Here is a 21,252-nt window from a genome sequence, read left to right as displayed (position 1 = left end):
CCTGAGGGGAACGTAGTTTAACTTGGGGACCCAAACTGCAATGCTTACATAGTCAGGTCCAACTCTGACAATAAGGCCAGTCTTTGTATTATATCATTGGACAAGAATCAAAAACAAACATTTAGCAGTAATCAGTGATTTATTTTTCACCATACATGAAATACACTAAATGAAAACAGAATGTAAAAAGACGCAAAAACTGATAGGAGTTGCAAGAAACCAATACTGGTTTTCGAGCGGCGACAACCGTGATAAAGTCTAACAGTATTTAAAATACAATGGAAAAGTCAAACAATGATTAAAAGAATATGAAAAGTGATAAAAGTCGAGGCGACCTGAATATCCAGGAGATGCCCGATATACAGAAAACGAAAAAAAAAATGACTCTAAGCACCTATGTGCGTGAAACATTGGAACGGCAGCAGGAATGTAGGGCAGAGGCTTGATACTGATATTACAGCATTTATTTATCTTGTTTTTAATACATTCCAGGTGTTCTAGATTTTGCATCTGAAACGGCCTCATTTGTTCGTGATTCGAGTATTTCAAGTGACATGAATGTCAAGAAAGTTAGACTGCCAAGAACTTGTCACAGCTTTCAGGTTTGTTGCTACATGTGATGCTAAAGTTTACTTCCGTTTTTCATGTCTGTTGTCCTATTTTAATGCAGCAGACCCGAACTAGGGATAGGATTTACATATTTATCCCAGGGGAGAGGAAAATCTGCCTAAACTTATGGCTAACCACAGCTTTTCGCCCGGTTACCAGTCTAAATTAGGTATAGGTTGAGGAAGCCGTAGGCGACCAGTGGCTATGTGAACCACCCTTCGGCAATGTGGAGCCCTGCAATCTTTTTGCAAATAATGATTTCCCACAGGATTCGAACCTTCAAACGCAGGGTAATCAGATATTCGGTTGCGATCGTACTCCTAGCGCTTAGCATGATGCAACACAACAGTTAAGCCTTGCAAAAGGTACATGTCGCATAAGTGTTCTTAGGCCAGTAAGGTTTTGAACAACGGCTACTTGCCCCAAGCTTGTCTGGATCTGAGGAAACTCAGTCAAATTCATTCATCTTCTACCCAAATTTTTCTAAAAGTTCAACCATAAATTTTGTTGCAGGGTTGCTTAGAATGTTTCTCAGATTCAAGATCTGAAAGTCAGCAATTCCTTTACTCAATCAATGGAAGTAATTACGATGAATGGATTTATTCTTTTATTGAAATTAATAGAAGAGGGAAAGAGAGCATGCTGGTGAGATATAGCGTGATATTTATTGAACATTGTCTGTGTGTTTTTATGGAAATTTCAAAATAAAATAACTAATGAAGTGCTATGCCACTGAGTATCATGCATGGATTTGGCAGTTTTAATATTGTGTAGATAATTATGTTGGTAAGATATAGTAATGTCTATGTCGTCTATGTATTTTTATTGGGAAGTTTTTACGCTGTGATATTCCCACATGTACAATTACTATTGAGCAACACTTCAATACCAAATAAAATATGAACGATAAAATTTTCTAAAAAAACATAACTAACTTTTAGGGTTTTGGTGAAAAGACAAGCGACTCGAGAAAATTTTCAGCTGACCCTTTTTTGGGCCACGACCCAAAGGTTGGGAAACACTGGCATATGCTACCCTACCAGTGCTACTTGGGTATTAATACTTCTCGTTCATATATTCTAGCATTTCTCTGTTTCAGTTTCTTGTCACCAACAAACGGGTTTATCTAATGAGAAACAAAGAACCGGATCCTGATGGGATATCATTGAGAGTGAATTACCAGGATCTACTGAATGCTAGACCAGTATCACAACAAGCTGAATGGGGACTGGAGCTTGCTATCAAAATGGTTGGGTTTTTTTTTTATAGAGTGTTTTCACCTCTTAACTTTGAGCATGGCTCCAGACAAGTACCTACTGATACTAATACATATTAAAATTGGTGCCCAATTGTATTGTACACACCAGTACAAACTTCGGCGCTTCATAGGTGTGTATACCAATATGGAAGTAACTAATTTTGTTCGCCTACTTTACATCAAGTTGTGTAAAGGGACTGAAACCTATGGGCAGAGGATATATTCACTTGGCTAACACAGACAGTCCCTGAACTCGTAATAGATCTAAGATAAGGAAAATCAGAATAAAACTATGGCCTAGCTCTAATCTGATACACATATTACAGGTGTACCGTGTTTTAACCCTCTAACTTTGAGCATGACTTTAAATAGGCAAATACTAATATTTATTAAAATGAGATGAATTTATTGGGGTTTGGTGCACAATTGCACACACTAATACAACTATGTCTTGGAATTTGAAGATTTATTTATCAATACTTCATAGCTCATATCTCCCTTAGTGATTGCCAGACTTTCCATATCAATGGAATCAAAATAGAACTAGAACAGTGGTTTCCAACCTTTTATGGTTTGTTCTGGAGGCTTTTTGCACTCATGGCTCTCCTCGTTTATAATTCCAGTGGTATTTATGGTGTTATTTTGATTGGTAGATTCCAAATCTCACTATGTTCAAACAATCCATGCTGAGTGAAAACTGCTTTGTGAAATAATCGTATTAAGCAAGGGAAGTAGGAAGAATGGGTAGTTTTTTTTGTAAAGTGAAAAGTAAAATCTGTTTTGCACTCAGCATGGTGGCCCTGACCACTTCAAGGGCCACAGGCTCTGGTTGGGAACTAGTTCTCTCTTTTACAATACCTCCATCTTGTTTCTTTTCTAGGATACCAGATCAGATAGAAATCTTCATTACTCAGCTTCATCAAGTTCCCTTCATTCTCAGCGATATGGTTCCGTTTCAAAAAAGCCACAAATTATCTGTCACTCTGAAACGACAGCGAGACGAATTTGTGACCACGTAAACTATGCAAAAATGCTTGCTTCAGAACAGGCTGAAACTCTGCCTATTAGTTCTGATGATACAGAAAGTGATAAAGCATTTGATCTCGAGGTCTGATGGTCCGAAGTGTTTTTAATTATGGCCATACTCACACACAAAAAAACAATGTTATACACGAAAGCTATAATTCATGGTTGTTTTGTTTGACACTGAGCCATTTCAAAAAATAACTCTGCTCTACGAAAACCTTTCCTTTGGGATTTTGAATACTTCCGGTTTTCATCAAACATCTATACCATGTTGCAAACCATTGTTTTTAACAAAAAAAAAATGATATCATTACAAGGCCAATCTTTGCCAAGGTGTAGCGTTTTTCCAGAGTGTTAACTAGAAACATGTCTCGTGTCATGGTATCTACAATACATGTAGGTGACTCCTCTATCATTAAATTGCTTTAGAAAACTTATGGAAAAGTAATTATTCACATCATATAGAAAAAACTCTCGCAAATCAATTTTGTACAATATTTTCCCATGTAAATATTTTTCGATAATAACCAGAGCTACTCGGTGCATAACTCCTGACATAGTCAATTGATATGCTGGGCCGTTTATAGCACTAATTGAATCTTTGTATTCAAGCAAATTTACAGACTTGTGCATGTGTTGATATTTCAGGTTGTGCGCCATCTTGGTGCGCATACTTCAGGAGGTCCCATTCTAATAATAATATATATTATCAATCAATGCATCCATCAAGTTCATGCATATGAAAAAAATAACTGTCTGACTAATTCCATATCCAACATGAACTGGTAACCGAATGAGAAGCCGTGACCATCTTACCGTCTTTCCGCTCTCCCGGGATGTATATGTATTTCCCATTCTTTACTTATGTGGAATGACATTTTCTTACATATTATAGAACGAAGAGCAAGTAGCAATTTATGTAAAATATAATCCCCGGACTAGCTCATAAATTTTTTTAAATTTCCCTCATTACCTTCACTTTTTTTACACTGATAGAGCACGAAATTATACGAACATGTGCACACCAATGCAAGTTTATGATCAGCACTATGCACTCTGATGCTTAGAGTTAGTCATCGAATGAACCTGAATGAGTCCTTCAATTAAATAACGTAAATATTCATGAAAAGATTGTGTTCTACTATTCAACTATTCTATCAGAACAATGTTTTTTTATATAATATGTTTATACAATGGTAGTCTTCTGGGCCATGATGAATTACTGAAATGGCCACAAAATATTTACAGCTCTTTGCTTTCAATAACTGAGCATGGCTCCATTTTTTTCAAATATATAAATGTTCCATTTTCTGTTTGACATATTTCACACAAATTTGATAAGCCTCTGTCAGTAAATTCAGAAAATTGATAAATTACTTTTAAAAAAATTCGTGACAGCTTATAAGGCTGCTAATTTATATGATAGATAATGACACGATGAGTATTTTGTTATTAGTAACCCTAGAACATTATTTATTGCAATGTGTGTTCCATATCTTAACCCGGACAGAACCTAAGCTGAAGAGCGATAAGTAATAACTAGCTATCAATGAGCTACAAATAACAGATAGTAAGGTGAAAGTATGTTTTTAAAATTATATAGATGGTAATGCAATCCCTAAACAATAAAGAAATGTAAATATCCAAAATAAGATGGACTGGATCAAATCGAATATTTTTATCCTCATGTCCCTAAAACAATGTCTACGCCGCCCTCTTTGTGAGGTACCCTGTCGTTTGAGAACCACTGGTATAGAAATACCTTAACCCAGTGGTCGGCAACCACCGGGCCATGGCCCATCGCCGGTCCGCGGAAAGGTCACTACGGGTCCGCAGAAAGGTGACATGAAAACGTACAATGCCATTGTTATCTTTATGTGAGTTTGGGTTTTTAAAATGGCAATTACAAAAACGAAAGATTTAACGTAAGAAATTCGTTACGTGAATAGTATCACCTTTGTTTTTGAATGTATTGTCAACATACATTTTCTAACGCATGTAATTCATTAGATTAGTTTGTTTGTATAAAATTGGTCCGCCAAAATTTTGGTCAGGCTTTACCGGTCACTGGAAAAAGGTTACCGGTTCGTCACTGGAAAAAGGTTGCCGACCACTGCCTTAACCCATGTTGTCTGCCCATATCCACACATTCATGATTGTTTGCATCATTCATTTTGTTTCATTTGCTAGACTTATAAGCTGGTTAGGGTGTTAGTTCAATTACTTAGTCTCTATTAATATTGTGTTCATAAATTAATGTTGTCAAATGAGAAAATGCTTTGTGTTGTCACTGAATCGATCAATCTGTAATACTAATTATACTTTTGTGCTGAGCAGCCTAGATTACTGGAACTTTTAGGTACAATCATACACGAACAGAAGTTCAAGTGTTAATAAATTTTCGTAAATTTTTTGTTTGGGGGATGTCAATCTGTGCGTACCTCTGATGTGTATCAAACTAAAATTTATCTTTATGGGATTGTCCATAAATACTGATTTATTAAATAAATTTGTCCTTTGAAGTTTTCAAGTCTCGCGCCCCACCTCAAAAATACCTAGCTAACCATAAGCTACAAATAACAGATAGTAAGACGAAAGTATGTTTTATTCAAAAAATATGTAGATTTATCGTAAATATCCAAAATAAAGAAATGCAAATATCCAAAATAAGGCGGACAAAATCAAATCCACAAAAAATGTTAATTAGCTTCAAGTCCCTTCAAAAAATTGTCTTCGTCCCCCACTTTGAGAACTACTGGGTAACTTTTATGAAAGAGCATGCATCTATAACCCAGCTGCCTTCATTAAATATTTGTGCCTAACTTAACAATTTTGCGAAGCTGTCTGGTTAATATAATCATTAGAATGGCACTGTAGCGTTTGTGAAAATGACTGTGATAATTATGTACGTTGTCTCTCACTACTTTTATTTGTTAAATTTGTGTTATTATAATTCTGTTCGTGATTGCTTTGTGCAATTTTATCATCAATTCACGTTTGAAATAAAATGATCAAAACCGATTATGAGATGAACATGTTATGAGATACTATGTTCAGGTTGTGCGCCATCTTGGATATCGCCACCACTGCCCACTGGATATGATATATCTAATCATATACCCGATGTGAACTGTTCGACTCTCCTTTTCCCGGAATAAATATGTAAATCCTATCCTATGATGCTCTACAGTTCCAGATTAATTCAGGATATAGTTTTGGGGAAAATTGTGGGTAAAATATTGGCGCTCCAGAAGTATGGGCACCAAGATGTCGCACAACCTGAATCTCAACCGGTACACACATACTATGTTCAGGTTGTGCGCCATCTTGGGACACATACCTCTGGAGCTCCGAAGTATTATGTTTTGGCCCTCAAGTTCATATATTTGTGCATTGCTCTCCTGTTACTTTTATATTAGCTTTCAGAGTCAGGCCCGTGTCCGTATTGACAGAAATTTTCTGCTTAGAATAAATAATGGGCTCTGACTTCAAAATTGAGTCACATTTCTATTTATCTTGCGTCCAGCGAATCCCAAAATCCCTAGGCTTGTCCATGGGACATATTTTTCTGTCCCATTTCCCATCCCATAGCAATTATGCCTGTCCCATCACATAGGATTCCCATTGGAATAAAATTCAGTGAAAACAGTTAAATTTAGGTTTAGCGTCTACTAAATAGGACTACATGTACGAAGAGACGTGCAAAACAACAAAATTTACGGACTTTGTTAAGTATTACACACGTGTCCATCAGCCCCTTCACGAAGTAATTGTTAATGCTAAATATATTTTGGTCTTTATAACTAACAAGAGAGCTATGCTAAAATATATCGACAAGAAGTCCAGAACGAGATGTTTTACCATCATTTCACTGAAAATCATACGCTTTTCGTGTCGCATGGGAAATATAAATGTGTGCTATCCCATCCCATGGGACGTTTCTCATGGACAAGCCTGAAGATACCCACATCGGTACAAAACGAATTTGCTTTAGCAACAATGCTATCCTATATGGCGACAGACTCGATTAAGCAAGTTATAACCACAGGTATTTTGAATTATTTTACTATTGAATTGCCAAGCCTTCTTAGATAAAACGTTACGAAACCAGTTTCACAGAGATGAAATCATGTTTTGAAAGGTCATGCATATTGTGCATGTTGTTGCTTGGGTGTCAGCAGTGGTATTGAATATTTTATCATTTTCATTCTTTGTAGAGTAACGGTGGAATATACGTCATTTCCAGCTCTATTCAAACTTTAAGAATTAATCTTCACTGCTTGCGAAACTCAAGTAGTCAATAGAACTCAGTCAAACGTCACAGTAGGTATATTTCAAAAAAATTAATTCCAGCCACGGACGGTTTTAACCGGATTTACTTCCGCGATGTAGCCTATGATATATTCCCCGATACAAATCTTGGTTTGATTCAGTTGAAAGTAGATTCAGTGCAGAAATATGTCTTCAAGTCATTTTTCAGAATCGGTCAAGAATACGTCCCGATGTAAATTGGCGAAATTTAGATTGTTTTAGTTGATAAAAACTGAGTGAACAAAGAGAGTTACAAGGAAAGATGCATTCCATTTTTGGCAGCTTAACATTAAACTAGGTCTAACCTGAAATATTTCTGCCCTTAAAAATCATGGTAGGCCTGCATATCAGTGACAACTTTTAGAATCTTGTTTGAAGCTGTGAGTATTTCTAAAAAAATCTCTAAATGGGTTATGATAAGTTCAGAGCCACTGGCGTTCTTAGAATGTCGTGATCGAATCAACGAACCCATTCCGATTTCAGACGTCAAACAACCACAGCGCATGGGTAATGAGCGACTGTCAGGAGTTTAGAAAATCATGTATTAGATTAACGTGGAAACCTGTCATTTTAATCTAAGTAACGTACGGCATACATTTTTTTCGAAATGAAGGAACATGTTGTTAGTGCAGTGTGAGTCCGCGGTCTCAAATGAGTCCGCGAAGCGTTTAAATGAGTCCGCAACGAGCCAGAAATTCACTGCGGGCCGCAAACGTTTTTGCAAAAGTTAGCTATCAGCCAAGTTACGATTTACGTAAAAATTCACATAAAAAGCAAGTTTATTCACATAACATTAATCAAGTCAATTATTACTAGTTACTGAGTATGGCTGGGCATATATTCGAATATTCAACTATTAGGAGAGCAATTCACTATTCGAAAATTTGGTAACAGGTGACGCGACAGGTCAAAACGATTGGATTTCACAACTCACTTGCGAATTTCCGACGAAAACCCGAGCACACTCGCGGTGTTTCTCGCGAGTTCGAACAACGAGAAATAATTTTTTTTTAGTAGGTGTCAATGGTGGCAACCAAAATTTTCTAAATTAAAAATCGGCAATACAGAAAACTGAAAATAAAACGGAGAACACCATAACTTTTGTTTTATGATTGTACACGACCGATCAAAAACGCCTCTTTAGACATTGCAAATCGCAAAATTTCGGGTGGTACTGTAGTATATGTACCACTACCAGGGCATTTTCCCTTAAGCCTCCACATTGGTACGTACAGTACTGTAGCGCCGTAAGTGTTGTACGAACAACTCAGATTTGTTGAATTCACAAAAATACGAATCAAAACAAAATATGATTGGGCACATTACCACGCATTTTTGTGTCCACGGATTGTCTTGATATTTTCTGATTAGTATTGCTTTTATTTCGTCAACACAACCGCAGATTAAAATGATCACCATTAAATTAATAAATTAATAATAAAGCATGGCGGTATTTTTGATTTACAAATATACTTTAAATATATTTTTAATAAGTACTAAATCAAGTTGTACTTTGTGGAAATTTATAGCAGATAGTAGGATTTTTCTAACGACGATAACAAATTTGCAAGATCTCTAAGAATGTTTATCAATACTAAATATAATCGATCAACATGTTACCAGATTGCTGTGGCATTTTAAAGAAGTAATTCTATCATCTTGTCGTAAGTCGACTCAACCGCGAGTTACCATGAACACAATTAAAATAGAAAGACATTTTAAATTCTCGTCGTTGTCATGGATTGAATATATTGCAACAAAAAGGATATTATACACTAATAAAATCAACTCTGCTTACGGACGCGTAATTGCGGCAAAAATCCGATTTTGAAATTCGTTCAATTTCCGTTGTGTTTGGTTTTATTGCTTCTTCACACAGAGTACGGTTGCAATAAACGCACCTTGAGTCCGCAAAGGTTTTCGCCGGTGAGAAAATAGTCCGCGATCAAAAAAGGTTGGGAAACGCTGTGTTAGTGAGATCGATACAAAAGAAAACTAGTTCTTAGAGTTCACTAGTTATGGCTTCTATTTCGCGAGGTGAAATTTTTTTCTTTATTTTTAATTTGATCAACAGCTGACATATATTAGATTGAAAATGAATAATTCCAAAAACAGTTCCAACGAAACTATCATTTGTGGCTTATATGAAGACGACTTCCAACAACAATGGATTGTAGCTGTTGTTTTAACAGCCATAGCTTCTCTGCTCAACGCATATTTGATTATTTTTACTCTTTATTATGAATACAAAGTCCAAGAAGAAAATTGGGAAGTTTACCGGAGAGCGAAACGTGGCAAACGTTTGGAAGGATTGAAACGCGGCGGATCCGATGACCTTATGAGATGGGCAATTATAGTCGCGGAAATTTTTAATCTCTCTTCTATCATACTCATCGCATTTGCTTTACATTCCCTCCTCAATGGTGATGACGATTATGCTTGCTGGGTTGGGTATTGGAGTATATTGAAATTTATTCCGTTGGAGTGGGCATTGAAGATCCGTTTACTCACTTTTTGCGTTCTAGACGTACTACAGTGGCGTCGACAAATAGCACTGTATGAATCGGATGATCTTAAACCAGTTTACAGTAAAGTTGTAAAAATAATTAGTAATTTTGTGTTCGTTTTCATAGCAGTTTCATATCTTTTTATTGGTCTCCTGCAAGATATTTTAACCGATTTGTCAGAATTTGTGTTGATTACTCAGTCTGATTGGGACATAATTGATCGCGTCACTTTGTGTTCGATTCATGTTATTTTTCAGCTCGTGTTGTTCAAATTATTTGTTTACCCAATGGAGAAGTATATGAATAGACCAGATCACGTGATGGCAAATTTTGGCAAAATTAGAAAAGTTATCCGAAGAACGAAAATTTTTACTGGAGTTAGAATTTGTGTCGAAATTTTTATTTTTGTAATATTAATGCTGCTTAATTATTCTTCAGTTCTTGAAGTCTTCATACACATTGTGTATGTTTTTCTGCTTATAATATCTACTGTCTGTGTCATATGTAGCTTCGATGAATGGAAAATCAGATTATTTCCGTTTGTTCCACATGCTACTTTGGCCCAGGCCACACTTATAGATACTATAGCATTAAGACGGGCTCTCGAGGTCTAGACTAGACATTTGGAATCGAGTAGTAAATTATTTGAATCGGTTCAGACGGAATTTTCAAATCGACGCCATTTTGTTTTTTGTTTGTTGAGGTGAATTCCTCATTTTTTCATGGAAGTTATATTTTCACAATGCAATTCTGACATCTCTTTTCTTAAGGATGAAACCTGTTTCTTGCTGTGTAGAGACTTTCAGCTCAGCTAATTGTCTGAGTGATAGATTACATGTTTTACATTGATTTACGTGTCTAAAGGAGCCATTACAATCAACAGTCAATACAATTACATTTTTTTCAAATATTCGATTCTGAAGTCATCAGGTATTCGTAAATGCCCAGTCCTATCGAGGTCGTGTCGGTGTTTCAGTCAGAGACACATATTTCAGCCCTTCTACGTGTTATTTAAAATACAACTGGAACTGTTATATTTTTTATTAAAATACAAAAAATAATTCTTGAATATTAATAAGTTTGTAATTTTGCATAAAACGTTTCTTATTTTATTTATTTTGCATTTTATCTTTGATCTCATCTGATTTTCATTTTTTCTGCTTTTCTAGCAAACACCCTGTAATACCATTAATATTATCATAAAAAAATACGGTAGTTTATTTGTGTTCTTCATAGAGCAGTGCTTAACTAATCTATCAGAACAATGTTTTTTTGTAGTCTTCTGGGCCATGATAAGTTACTGAAATGGCTACAAACTATATACAGCTGTTTGTTTCTAATAACTAAGCATGGTTCAATTTTCTAAATATATTTTTTGTATGACATATGTCCCACAAAGTCTGCCTTTAGTGAATTCAAAAAATGGATATTTATATTTTATTAAATTTTTGGTGCTTCCGAAGTATGCGAACCAAGATGGCGGACATCGGAACGTAACATGGGTAACAGGTTAGGGTTAGGCGATAATTTTTTTCCATTTTTCCTCATTTTAGTCCTATTATCAGTTTGAAGACTAGCCAAGAGCCTCCCGTAGTATTTATACCTAAAATTATGGCCTAACCTAGTACACATATTACATTCCGATGTCCGCCATCTTGGTTCGCATACTTCGGGAGCCCCAAATTTTTTATTGACAGCTGATAAGGCTACTAATTTATACTATATATATTATATTATAGATATTGACACGAACAAGTGTTTTGTTATAATAACCCTACACATCATATATTTTACAAAAGATGATTTAATGCAATGTGTGTTCCATATCTTATCCGAGACAGAACCTAAGCTGGCTAAAGTGAGAATTATTCATGGATACAAAATTAATATTCAGTGTTTTCGTTTCAGATTTAGTATAGACTTCGAGCCCTGTTGTCTACTCATATCTAACCATGCTTTTGTGTTTCGCATCGTTTCTTTGTTTCATTTGCTAGACTTATAAGCTGATTAGGGTGTTAGATTAATTGATTATAACAATGGTGTGCAACCTTTAATACAGAAGGGCCAGATACAGATAACTGGACGAGACCACGGTTCGCTTGTTTCTAACATAGGCTTTCTAGTAGTTGCAGGTACAAAAAACGCATTGTAACATCATAGGCATAGATAATAAATTAGACTCAGGTATAGGCTTTGCAACGCAAAGGGGTTGGAATTACTAAATTGAACTACCGGTAAATTAAAAATTCGTTTCGCGGACCGGGTACCTCTCCGCGGGCCGAACATTTTTTTATTGTGGGCCGCATTAGGCCCACAGGTGTCACACTCATATTATTCATGAATTTATGTTGTCAAATGAGAAAATGCATTGCGTATTCACAAACTGGGGTAAATGTGGTCGGACTATCTCCACATATTAAAACCACATCTTTGTGACTGAAAAAGTCTTTTAAAAATAACTATTATTTGTCAAATTTGTGTTATTATTATAATTGTGTTCGTGATTGCTTTGTGCAATTTTATCATCAATTCATTAATACAAATATAATAATCCAAACCTATTTTGATTCTTTATCAGATAAATGCTTAGCATAAGGAAACTGGGGCAGATACTTCGCATCAGCGATAACGAAAGAACAAGTGTAAAACGAAAAGGCTATGCTCAAAGATAACGACACGACGGCCAAATCGAACCAGTATTACACGTTTTTGCCCATTTCGAATTCGTCGAAATTTTAGACCTTTCAAAGTACTGGTAGTCTGGCCACTGAGATGTAATCACGGCACGCAACCGTTAATTTTGGTGACGTCATTACATAAAACTTTGATTTGAAGTGAAAAACGAATCCTGTGAAGTCTACAGAAATTTTCGAAATAAATGAAAATAATACCTTCTAGCGACAACAAGCCTTCGCAACTAAAAATTTCAAAGCAATTGGTCCATTAATTTAAGAGAAAAGCGATTTTTGACAACATAGTAAAACGAAACGACACTTCTTGTCCGGCAAGTGTTAGGAAGACACTTTTCATCGCACATCTGATTACCTTGCATGGGTTCGAATACTGTGGGGAAGAATTAGATAGATAGGATAAGGATTTACATATTTATCCCGAGGGAAAGAAAAGCCGATAAGACGGCTTAACCATATCCATATGGCGAACCACGGCCTCTCGTCCGGTTACCATTCCATGTTGTGTATGGGATTAGTTAGTTATTTGTTTTCGGAAGCATGGACTTGATGGTGGAGGAAGCCGTAATCGACCAGCGGTTACGTGAACCACCCTACGCCGGCGAGGAGTCCAGCAATCCTCTCGCACATAACCATCCCGCATGGAATTCGAACCTGCGAGCGAACCCACGCAGAGTAATTAGAGGTGCGGTGGCGAGCGTATTCCTAACGCTTGGCACGATGAGCCACACCGCCGCGAGATAATTTATTTTGAAAACTTCACAATCTGACAATACATACAAATTAAAAATGGAGAATTCTAGAGAGCGAGCAAAACCTTTAAAAAAGCTTAAACTTTCGGGCTGGTGCTTACTTTTAAAATACTCAGGCTAATAAGGACCAATTCGATCCGATACAAAGACAAGAGAGCTACGCACAAATATATGGACACGTTAGACCAGAGCAAATCAGTCTTTACCGGTACCTTTGACGCTACCGGTACCCTCAAAAAAGTTCTGAATTTCCAGTAGCAAGAATTTTGCAGAATCAAAACGTACAGCCAGTCATGACACTGACTAAAATCCGTGTTCCCATGGATAAAAAATAATACAGCAAAATTTTAGACGAAATATCAAATTTCATAGAATTCACGCAAAATTTTGAAATAAATGAAAGTAATAGCCTTCTAGCGAAGAAATTAATCTTTAACCACTGAAAATTTCAAAGCAATTGGTCCAGTAATCGAAGAGAAAAGCGATTTTTTAAAAACGTGTCAAAGAACAAGAACAACAACAACAACAACATAATATTGAAACGATCGTTATGGCCACTAAACGTGTCCAATAACGTGTGTAGGTGTAATGTGATAAGTTGACGAGGAGGGTCGAAAACCATGAAAACTTCATTGATTTGGCATTGGTGAAAATGTGATACAGTGAATCAAGATACATACAAACAAATCAAAACAGTGCTGGTGAATTCTGCGCTCAGACAATTAAAAAAACAATTATCTGGAAAACATTTAATGAAGCCAATGTTTATCTGCTAAATGATTGCTGGATTTCACGCAAAATCGCTGGACAGTTACGGCCTTCTGCACAACCAGCATCTGAAACAATTATTTGACTGAGTAAGTAAGTTTATTTCTACTTTACGGTACGACAAAACAAAAAACAATACATGGCAAAACGAACAAATATACGGAGAATCAGGAAAGTAAGTAAAATCTAAAAAGATTTAAGACGCGCTTATGCACGTGCTAGTTTATCCCAAACAGCAAATAATACAAGCAAATTCGAAAACAAACCACACGAAAGATGATTCGGGTGACAGTACTTCGGTGCGAAATTCGAACACGCGTGCACACGAAAATAGCGGGTGGATAACAAACACACAAGCGATGCACAATATAAGATAAATTGACGTGATCCAGTACGCACGCAACTAATAGTCTACTACAACAATAACAAAGGCAGTGTAAAGTAATTAAACAACAACAGAAAAATTAAAAAAAACAATAATATTTCATGACCTGGCGTTACAACTTCAGTGGGAATGGTTTTTATCGAAATCCAATGTGATTTGTGTGTAGGGTTGCCAACTGTAAAAAGTTTCAATAAAGGACATAGATTACCGTCATCATTTATTTTGTAACTTGCAGGAAGGAACAATATAAAACAATGAAATACAAATGATCTACAAGCTAAAAATATATATTAAATAATCTTCATGTGTTTTTCATTTCATTTTCATATAACATTGACCCAATCGAGCTCTAATTTTGCAGTTGCATAAGTTTATAATTCTTAAAGTTATATTTGTCCTGACTCTTTGCTGACTTCAGCAATTGTAGGTCACGTTTTATTTTTTCCGAAAATTCACAACACGTGTCTTTCAAGTTGAAGTATAATAAAAGCTCACTTTTCATTAGTCGTATGGAGCATATGTTCTTTTCACTGCGCCATTTAACTGACATCACACTAAAAATGCGTTCACAATAAGCTGAGGTTCCGCGAATAGAGAGCACAAATAAAACTATTTTGAAAACATTAACACACTTAAGATTGCAATTTACCCCTTGTTATTTTGTATTCTGTGAATAGTTAGTGCTTTGAATCGTGCCAAAATTTACTTGAATGAGTGCAACTTCATCAAATAGGTCATCCATATTCAAATTAAGTTTGTCTTTCAGCTTCAAATGCCCCAAATTTTTACAAGTGTCTGATATTCTGGAGAAAAATTATCCAAAACTCACATTTGCAAGAAGTTGGTGAACATCATACCCAAAAATATTATTCATCAGATGGAGATTCTAACCTATTTCTTACTTTAGTAAGAATAATGGAAACATATGCTGTTGAAGTTTCATTTTTTTTCAGTTCTTAAACAGCTAATTTAAATATCTCTATTACATGTTGTGAGAATATTAAATACATTTCAATAAGCTGAGGAACTTCTGACTCCTTGTCAATCATAAGAAGTTCAAGTAATTGTTTGGAACATTCAGCTGGTCTGCTCAAGAAATAAGAACTTAAAGCTTTCCAAAAAAGTAAGATTCTTTTGATGCATGGTTGCAGAGATAGCCACGTAGTAGGTACATGACGCAGAATTTCATGAAATTCCGTCTCTTTTGTTCCCGTCTTTTTGCTGACATTGAGACATGACTGTAAATTTTCAAGACAATATTTTCAATGTCAACATTCGAATTTCCTAAAGCAAATTACAATGTATTGTGTACAATGTGTGCAATGCAGTTAGCCTTAATAATACACCATCATTTGCGAGTGTGCGAACATTAGTATAAAGAGAATGTTTTTCTCCAAAGTTGCAATTTGCGTTATCTGCACTTAAACAAAAAACTCTTTTCCAAGCAAGTTGTAAATTGTTCGTAGTGTTTTTCAAACAAGTGAACATTCCATCCGCACTTTCATCTGCATTCTCGAAAAAATCAATAATATAGGTAACTGTGCCATGTTCCAAGCTAAAATAAAATTCTTTTTTGGCTATTTGAGTCGGACCAAAGCAAAATTAAAAAGAATAATTAAAAGCTTCAAATACATAAACGGAGGCGATTTAAGAACGGAACGATATCAAACACAGTACTATAACTATCGGGCAAAACGATGTTGGAAAAATTAAAGGACAATTATCATCTTAAAAAGGACAAGGACAAAAATCTCATTCATCGGAAAAAATCAAATCTATCAGTACAAAAGAAAACAACTTTTTCTTACATTCAGTTCTCCTGATTCTTTTAACTGGGAATTCTTCGCCTAAAATTTTAAAACGGAACGTCTACAGTTACACCATGGTTCTTATTTTTGCTCAATGGTTAATCCAACTTTGCGTGCAGGTAGTCTTTATTAATGGAATCCATTATCAAATTTCACATTCGACGATAGTCAATTTGCGAATAAATAGTATTTTATTCTGTCATTACAGTCATTTTTATGATTGCACTCTGCGTTGGAAATTGGAATCTATAACAATGTCAATAACTAATAATTTTCTTAGATACCAGATGATGTCAATTCAAATTTCCCACTGTTCATCTACAGATCAGGATAATCGATTTAGAATTTGAAGATTTGTGTTAACAATGCTTTGTGGCTTTGTTCAAGTCTGTCTAGGTAGAAGAAAGCTTTGTGCAGTAGTATTGAAGTGATCTTCCCAGCTTTTGATTTTGTTCGATTCCACGAGTATTTAAAAATGTATTGGCAGCTAGGTATGATAAGAAGTAACATGCAAACTCTATCGCCTTACCAAAAGAAAATGAATTAGTAATTAGTAAATTAGGAAATAGAGTAGATAGCCATAAAGTAGAATTGTAAAAAACGCTCCGTTAAAAATATACTATGTTAAGTTGTGTGGAATGAAACGCAAGTGATCTAGTTCCGAAGCTCACTATAAGAATAATTAGTCTCGAGCCTTGTTGTTCTTGCTAAACCTTACAGCTGTCAGAGGGTCGATGCAATTTAATTAGTAAAACATTTTAAATCTTTTAATAAAAGATTTTGTATGTTAGATAGGCATGTAACATCAGCTATCCAGTAATGGTAAACTAATAAGATATCAATTTTATCCCGATGAAAAAAAGCCGATAAAACAACGTAATCATGTGCTGGTGTACCACGATTTTTCGTCAGGTTGCCAGTCCACCCTATAAAGGTCCAGCAATCCTACTCCACATAATTATTATTCATCTCAGAATTCGAACCAACCCATGCAAGATAATAAATTGGAAACGATATGTTGAGAACATTGTGAAATGTGAACTGGAATGACCCACGATTAAAAAAGGCGGTAGCATTGAATAAAAATCTATCTAATTAGCATTATATTATTTCCACAAGGATAAACGATTTTAAAACGATTTTTTCGTTGATCAGTTTCCGATAAAAAAAATTCCGGTATCTCCGCGGAAGGGTTAATCTGTCGCGGCACTCCGAAAACAAAATTTATGGTGTTTTCCGTTATGTCACCGCTTTTTATTATTTATATTAACCTCTTTATTTTCAGTCGGAGATTGAATTTCGTAGCTTTTTGTCTCAGATGATCGCATAATAGCGAGTTCTCCGCAATTAACGCACAGTTCCGGACGAAAAAAATACCCTTCATCGACGTCCTCTGGCCCATGACCAGGGGAATCGTGAGATAGGGAGAATTACCGGTAATATAGTTTACGACAAAATGCCGCTGTTTACGGCCTGTTTACCCATGCTGGAAAAAACAATCAGCGATTTTAACTAAATTTGTCTAATCGATAATACGCAATCGCCCCCTTGGATTTTTCGCCCCTCTTTTATCTCTTCTGGCCACTCTAAAACACACTCAAAATAAGTATCAACATTTTTGCAATAGTAAAAAAGTACCGGTATAGGAGAATTTTCCAGGGATAAATTATTATCGGTTTTTGGTCAATTACATAAAATCAAGCATTCTGTAACTGAGTGTAACTCATTACAGTTCGCACTTCGCATACGCCTATCGTGATTTTCATTGACCAAACCCACAATTTGCCTCGCCCGCTATTCGTACAAGGGTCGCCATCGCCGAATCGCTTGTTCCCTTCGCCACGGTACTTACCGTACCGGTACTTCTGTAAGTTCTGTTTGAGTTTCGCCGTTTCGTTTATGTAAAATCTATTATTGTCCAAGACAAAGTTCTGTAATTCTACGTATTACCGTATAAGGAAAAAGTGTTTTGAATTTGTTCTGCAATTCTAGGACATATATTTGTGCGTCGTTTGCCCTAGGCTTACCAGAACCATCCGATCTCGTAGTTCCGCTGTATTACTATCCCTATGGGCATAGCTGTACTGTACCTATGGCAGCACCCGTACCGTACCGGTACGACTGTACGGTCAGAGAGTCGGAGATTTCGTTTTTTTCAATCTTTCGCTGTTCTTGTTCTGTTTAGGCATATTTTATCTTCTTTTGCTGTAAGGGTAATTCTGCGATGGCAGTGATTACAGTGTACCAGTAGACTAGCATCTTTCAGCTTTTCTGTCTGTACTTTATGGTAATCAGTACCCATGTCATTGTTCTGTAGTTTATTTTTTCACCATAGTCTGATAGTCATACTGGAAATACTCATTGTACTACATACAGACATATGCCTGTATGTCGTCCAGAATGAAATAAAAATATGCATTTTAGAATCGGCAGAATGAAGGGAGAACACTCTGTTCGGACAGTGGATTAGGGGTCTCGTGTATTTTCGTACCTAACGTACTTCTAGTGGGCGTAGCATATTTTTTGATATGTCAATCTTAACCCCCATCTGACTACGTCATCCAAAAATTATGTCACTACGACATCACAATCACGTTATACAGTTATAGAGCTTGCCAAATATACGTACGATCGCGGTTAGGATTGATACGTGAAAAATTGTCATGCTACGCCCACTAGAAGTATGTTAGGTACGAAACTACCATTATCGTAACTTGATTCTGTCATTGGTATGGTCAGATGGTAGACTGCTTGATATGCCTGATATTTTGTTATCACTGAACTATCACCATACAGTACTGTATTACTTACCGTACTACTGTACTATACTGTATCAATTATACCTGTATCCGGTACCACTTTCAGAGTTTATTCTGGTATAGAGTTATAGCAGTGAAGCCCAGATCCCTGACACCTTCAGTTGCGGCACACTTTACAGATCGAGCGACATTGTGTAGTTTCAGATAATCCCATTTTAACGATGAACATGGACTCTTATTTTCAAGAACACAGGTTGTTGCTGTTTCTCAATATTGGTGCAAAAACAGTATGAGGTTGCGCATTGAACTTAAAAAAGCGTAACCTAGAACAACCACCATTGGGTTCCTCGGCAAAAAAATAATCCGATATACCTGTATATATCTTTATACCGAAAGAAAGTAAATTTGCAGAAGTGCTTGTTAGAAATGAGCAGACAACGATCTGCAGCGAAAACGAGGTCCGATGATGTCACTGAATTTCAATTGGCGCACGCAGGCACATCTGGCTTCCATTGACGCACAGCTTTAGCTCAGCATGAAAGAACTGGATTCAACTATCAGTACTTTCTCATGAAATATTGAATATCTTGGAACAAAATTGTTGTCATGAAGATATATATATGCTATATCTCGCTAAAACTCTTAACATATGCATCTAAAATCATAAAACGAATTATAAGAAGAATTCTATGAGGTCAGAATTGGGAACATTCATTTGCCTGAGTAGGCTAATCGCTTCTTTCGAAAGGGTGCAGTTCTCCGATTCCAAGATTTCACGATACACCTGGCATATTGCGTCTGTATTGAGGTCAGCCAACATTCATGATAAATATATAAAACATTATTTTTGAAAGGCCCTAAGAATGAGAGATGACAGTTTAAAAAATTCTCTAATAATACGCTCTCTCATATAAAAAGTTGTTATGAAATTAGGACATTTGTTTCATTGAAGCAAACACTCTTATGCGCATAAACGAGGGCGTCTGGCGAGAGCAGATGTATTAGGTCGCACCATGCTTGTCACAATAATAATTCAAATCAATCTTGTTAGACCTCATATGACTAAAATTCTCTCTCGCCAAATTAGATTATGTTTTTATGTGCAGTCCAATGGCAATGTTTTTTGATTGCGCTTCCTTTTAGTTTATTGTGCGGTGCCAGTTTGACAATTTGGGTTTTATTCACTGTTATAATTGATGTCTTAGAACTATGCCGTACTCTCTATAGTCATACCTATCCTCTTTTTGTTGAAATTTTCATGCTTCAGTGGTTGTATTCCTGTAGTCTTACATATTCTTCCTTCTTAGAATTTATTGAAACAAGTGAAATATATATATATTTGTTATTTGTATTGGTGCTACAAAAAAGAAACTGTAGTTGGGAGTTTATGCTAGGAGTAGCGGATCTGAACGCTGGCAAAATGGACATAATATGGAATAAAATTGCTGGCATATCTTTGCTTTTACTTATTATTCAGCCAACTTGGTCTTCAACTACTTCTGCAAAAAATGGATATATTTCACATAAATTTGAGGGCGATTCTCAATTTCCTTTACTTCATCTGACACTCAATAACAGGGATGGATATGTCTACATCTCTGCTGTTAACAGGTATTTAGCTTTGTATTTTTATGAGAAAATCTTGAATTTGGGGTTGATACAAATACACAATTGTGCATTCCCATTTTGGTTCTCTCGAAATACGCGCCCACAAATAGGCTGCTTTTAGTTGAACTGTATCACCAATTTTTGTCATATGTCATTTCTAACCCCCACCTGACTTCGTCATCCGAAAATGACGTCACTGCTAGATCACAGTGACGTAATAAGTCCTTCCAAAGTATACGGATCGCTGTCAAAACGTGCGGATAACATAATTTTTGGACGAGGTAGTCAGGTGGGGGTTATGAATATTATATGCAAAGATCTTTAGGCTACGCCCACTATAAGTACTCGTGTGCGTGGAAAAATACGAGGATATTCTGTACTTTCATGAAGATGTAATTATATTAGGGTGCTGCTTTAGTATGAAGGCTACCAACATATTGCAGAGTAATCCCAAAATAGCTTATGTCATATTTTTCGGGATTGGACTTTTCTGATTTTCTGTCATTTTAGACCAGAGACCATGTTTTGGTCTGGATATCAAAGCTATACCTGTTTTCATTTTGATTTTAGTTAAGCCCTATAGTGTCAGTAGCTTTTGACATTTCAGTTGTCATTCTTAGCTTTACTCATGGAACATTCTCTCCAATTTCTGAGTGAGTTTAAGTGAAATTGCTTTGAGAAAATATTGTTTAAAAAGGTCTTGCGTCCATTTTCAGGTTTATATTGTTAGAACAAATCAATTACAAAACTGCAGTTTTCACAAAACATAAA

General features: G+C 35.9%; 2 protein-coding genes across 4 annotated transcripts in view; both read left to right on the top strand.

Annotated features, from left to right (window-relative positions):
• The window catches only part of LOC120327520 (intermembrane lipid transfer protein VPS13D-like), a 101,077-nt gene extending 95,162 nt beyond the window's left edge, over nucleotides 1-5,915 (top strand). For both annotated transcript variants that reach the window (XM_078114635.1, XM_078114634.1), the window contains 4 exons: nucleotides 493-602; nucleotides 1,123-1,254; nucleotides 1,709-1,858; nucleotides 2,748-5,915. In XM_078114635.1, the coding sequence (XP_077970761.1) occupies nucleotides 493-602; nucleotides 1,123-1,254; nucleotides 1,709-1,858; nucleotides 2,748-2,981 (626 nt within the window). In that variant the 3' untranslated portion in view covers nucleotides 2,982-5,915. The remainder of the gene's footprint in view (nucleotides 1-492; nucleotides 603-1,122; nucleotides 1,255-1,708; nucleotides 1,859-2,747) is intronic.
• A 14,311-nt stretch (nucleotides 5,916-20,226) lies between these two features.
• LOC120327594 (plexin-B2-like) overlaps nucleotides 20,227-21,252 on the top strand; it is a 51,187-nt gene continuing 50,161 nt past the window's right edge. The window contains exon 1 of one of the 2 annotated variants that reach the window (XM_078114842.1): nucleotides 20,227-20,484. In XM_078114842.1, the coding sequence (XP_077970968.1) occupies nucleotides 20,261-20,484 (224 nt within the window). In that variant the 5' untranslated portion in view covers nucleotides 20,227-20,260. The remainder of the gene's footprint in view (nucleotides 20,485-21,252) is intronic. The other variant, XM_078114843.1, reaches the window with a different exon arrangement.

This window comes from Styela clava, chromosome 7 (genome assembly GCF_964204865.1).
Source record: "Styela clava chromosome 7, kaStyClav1.hap1.2, whole genome shotgun sequence".
Classification (NCBI taxonomy): domain Eukaryota; kingdom Metazoa; phylum Chordata; class Ascidiacea; order Stolidobranchia; family Styelidae; genus Styela; species Styela clava.
The sequence above is the reverse complement of the archived record's forward strand: the minus strand, read 5'-3'. Positions and strand labels throughout refer to the sequence as shown.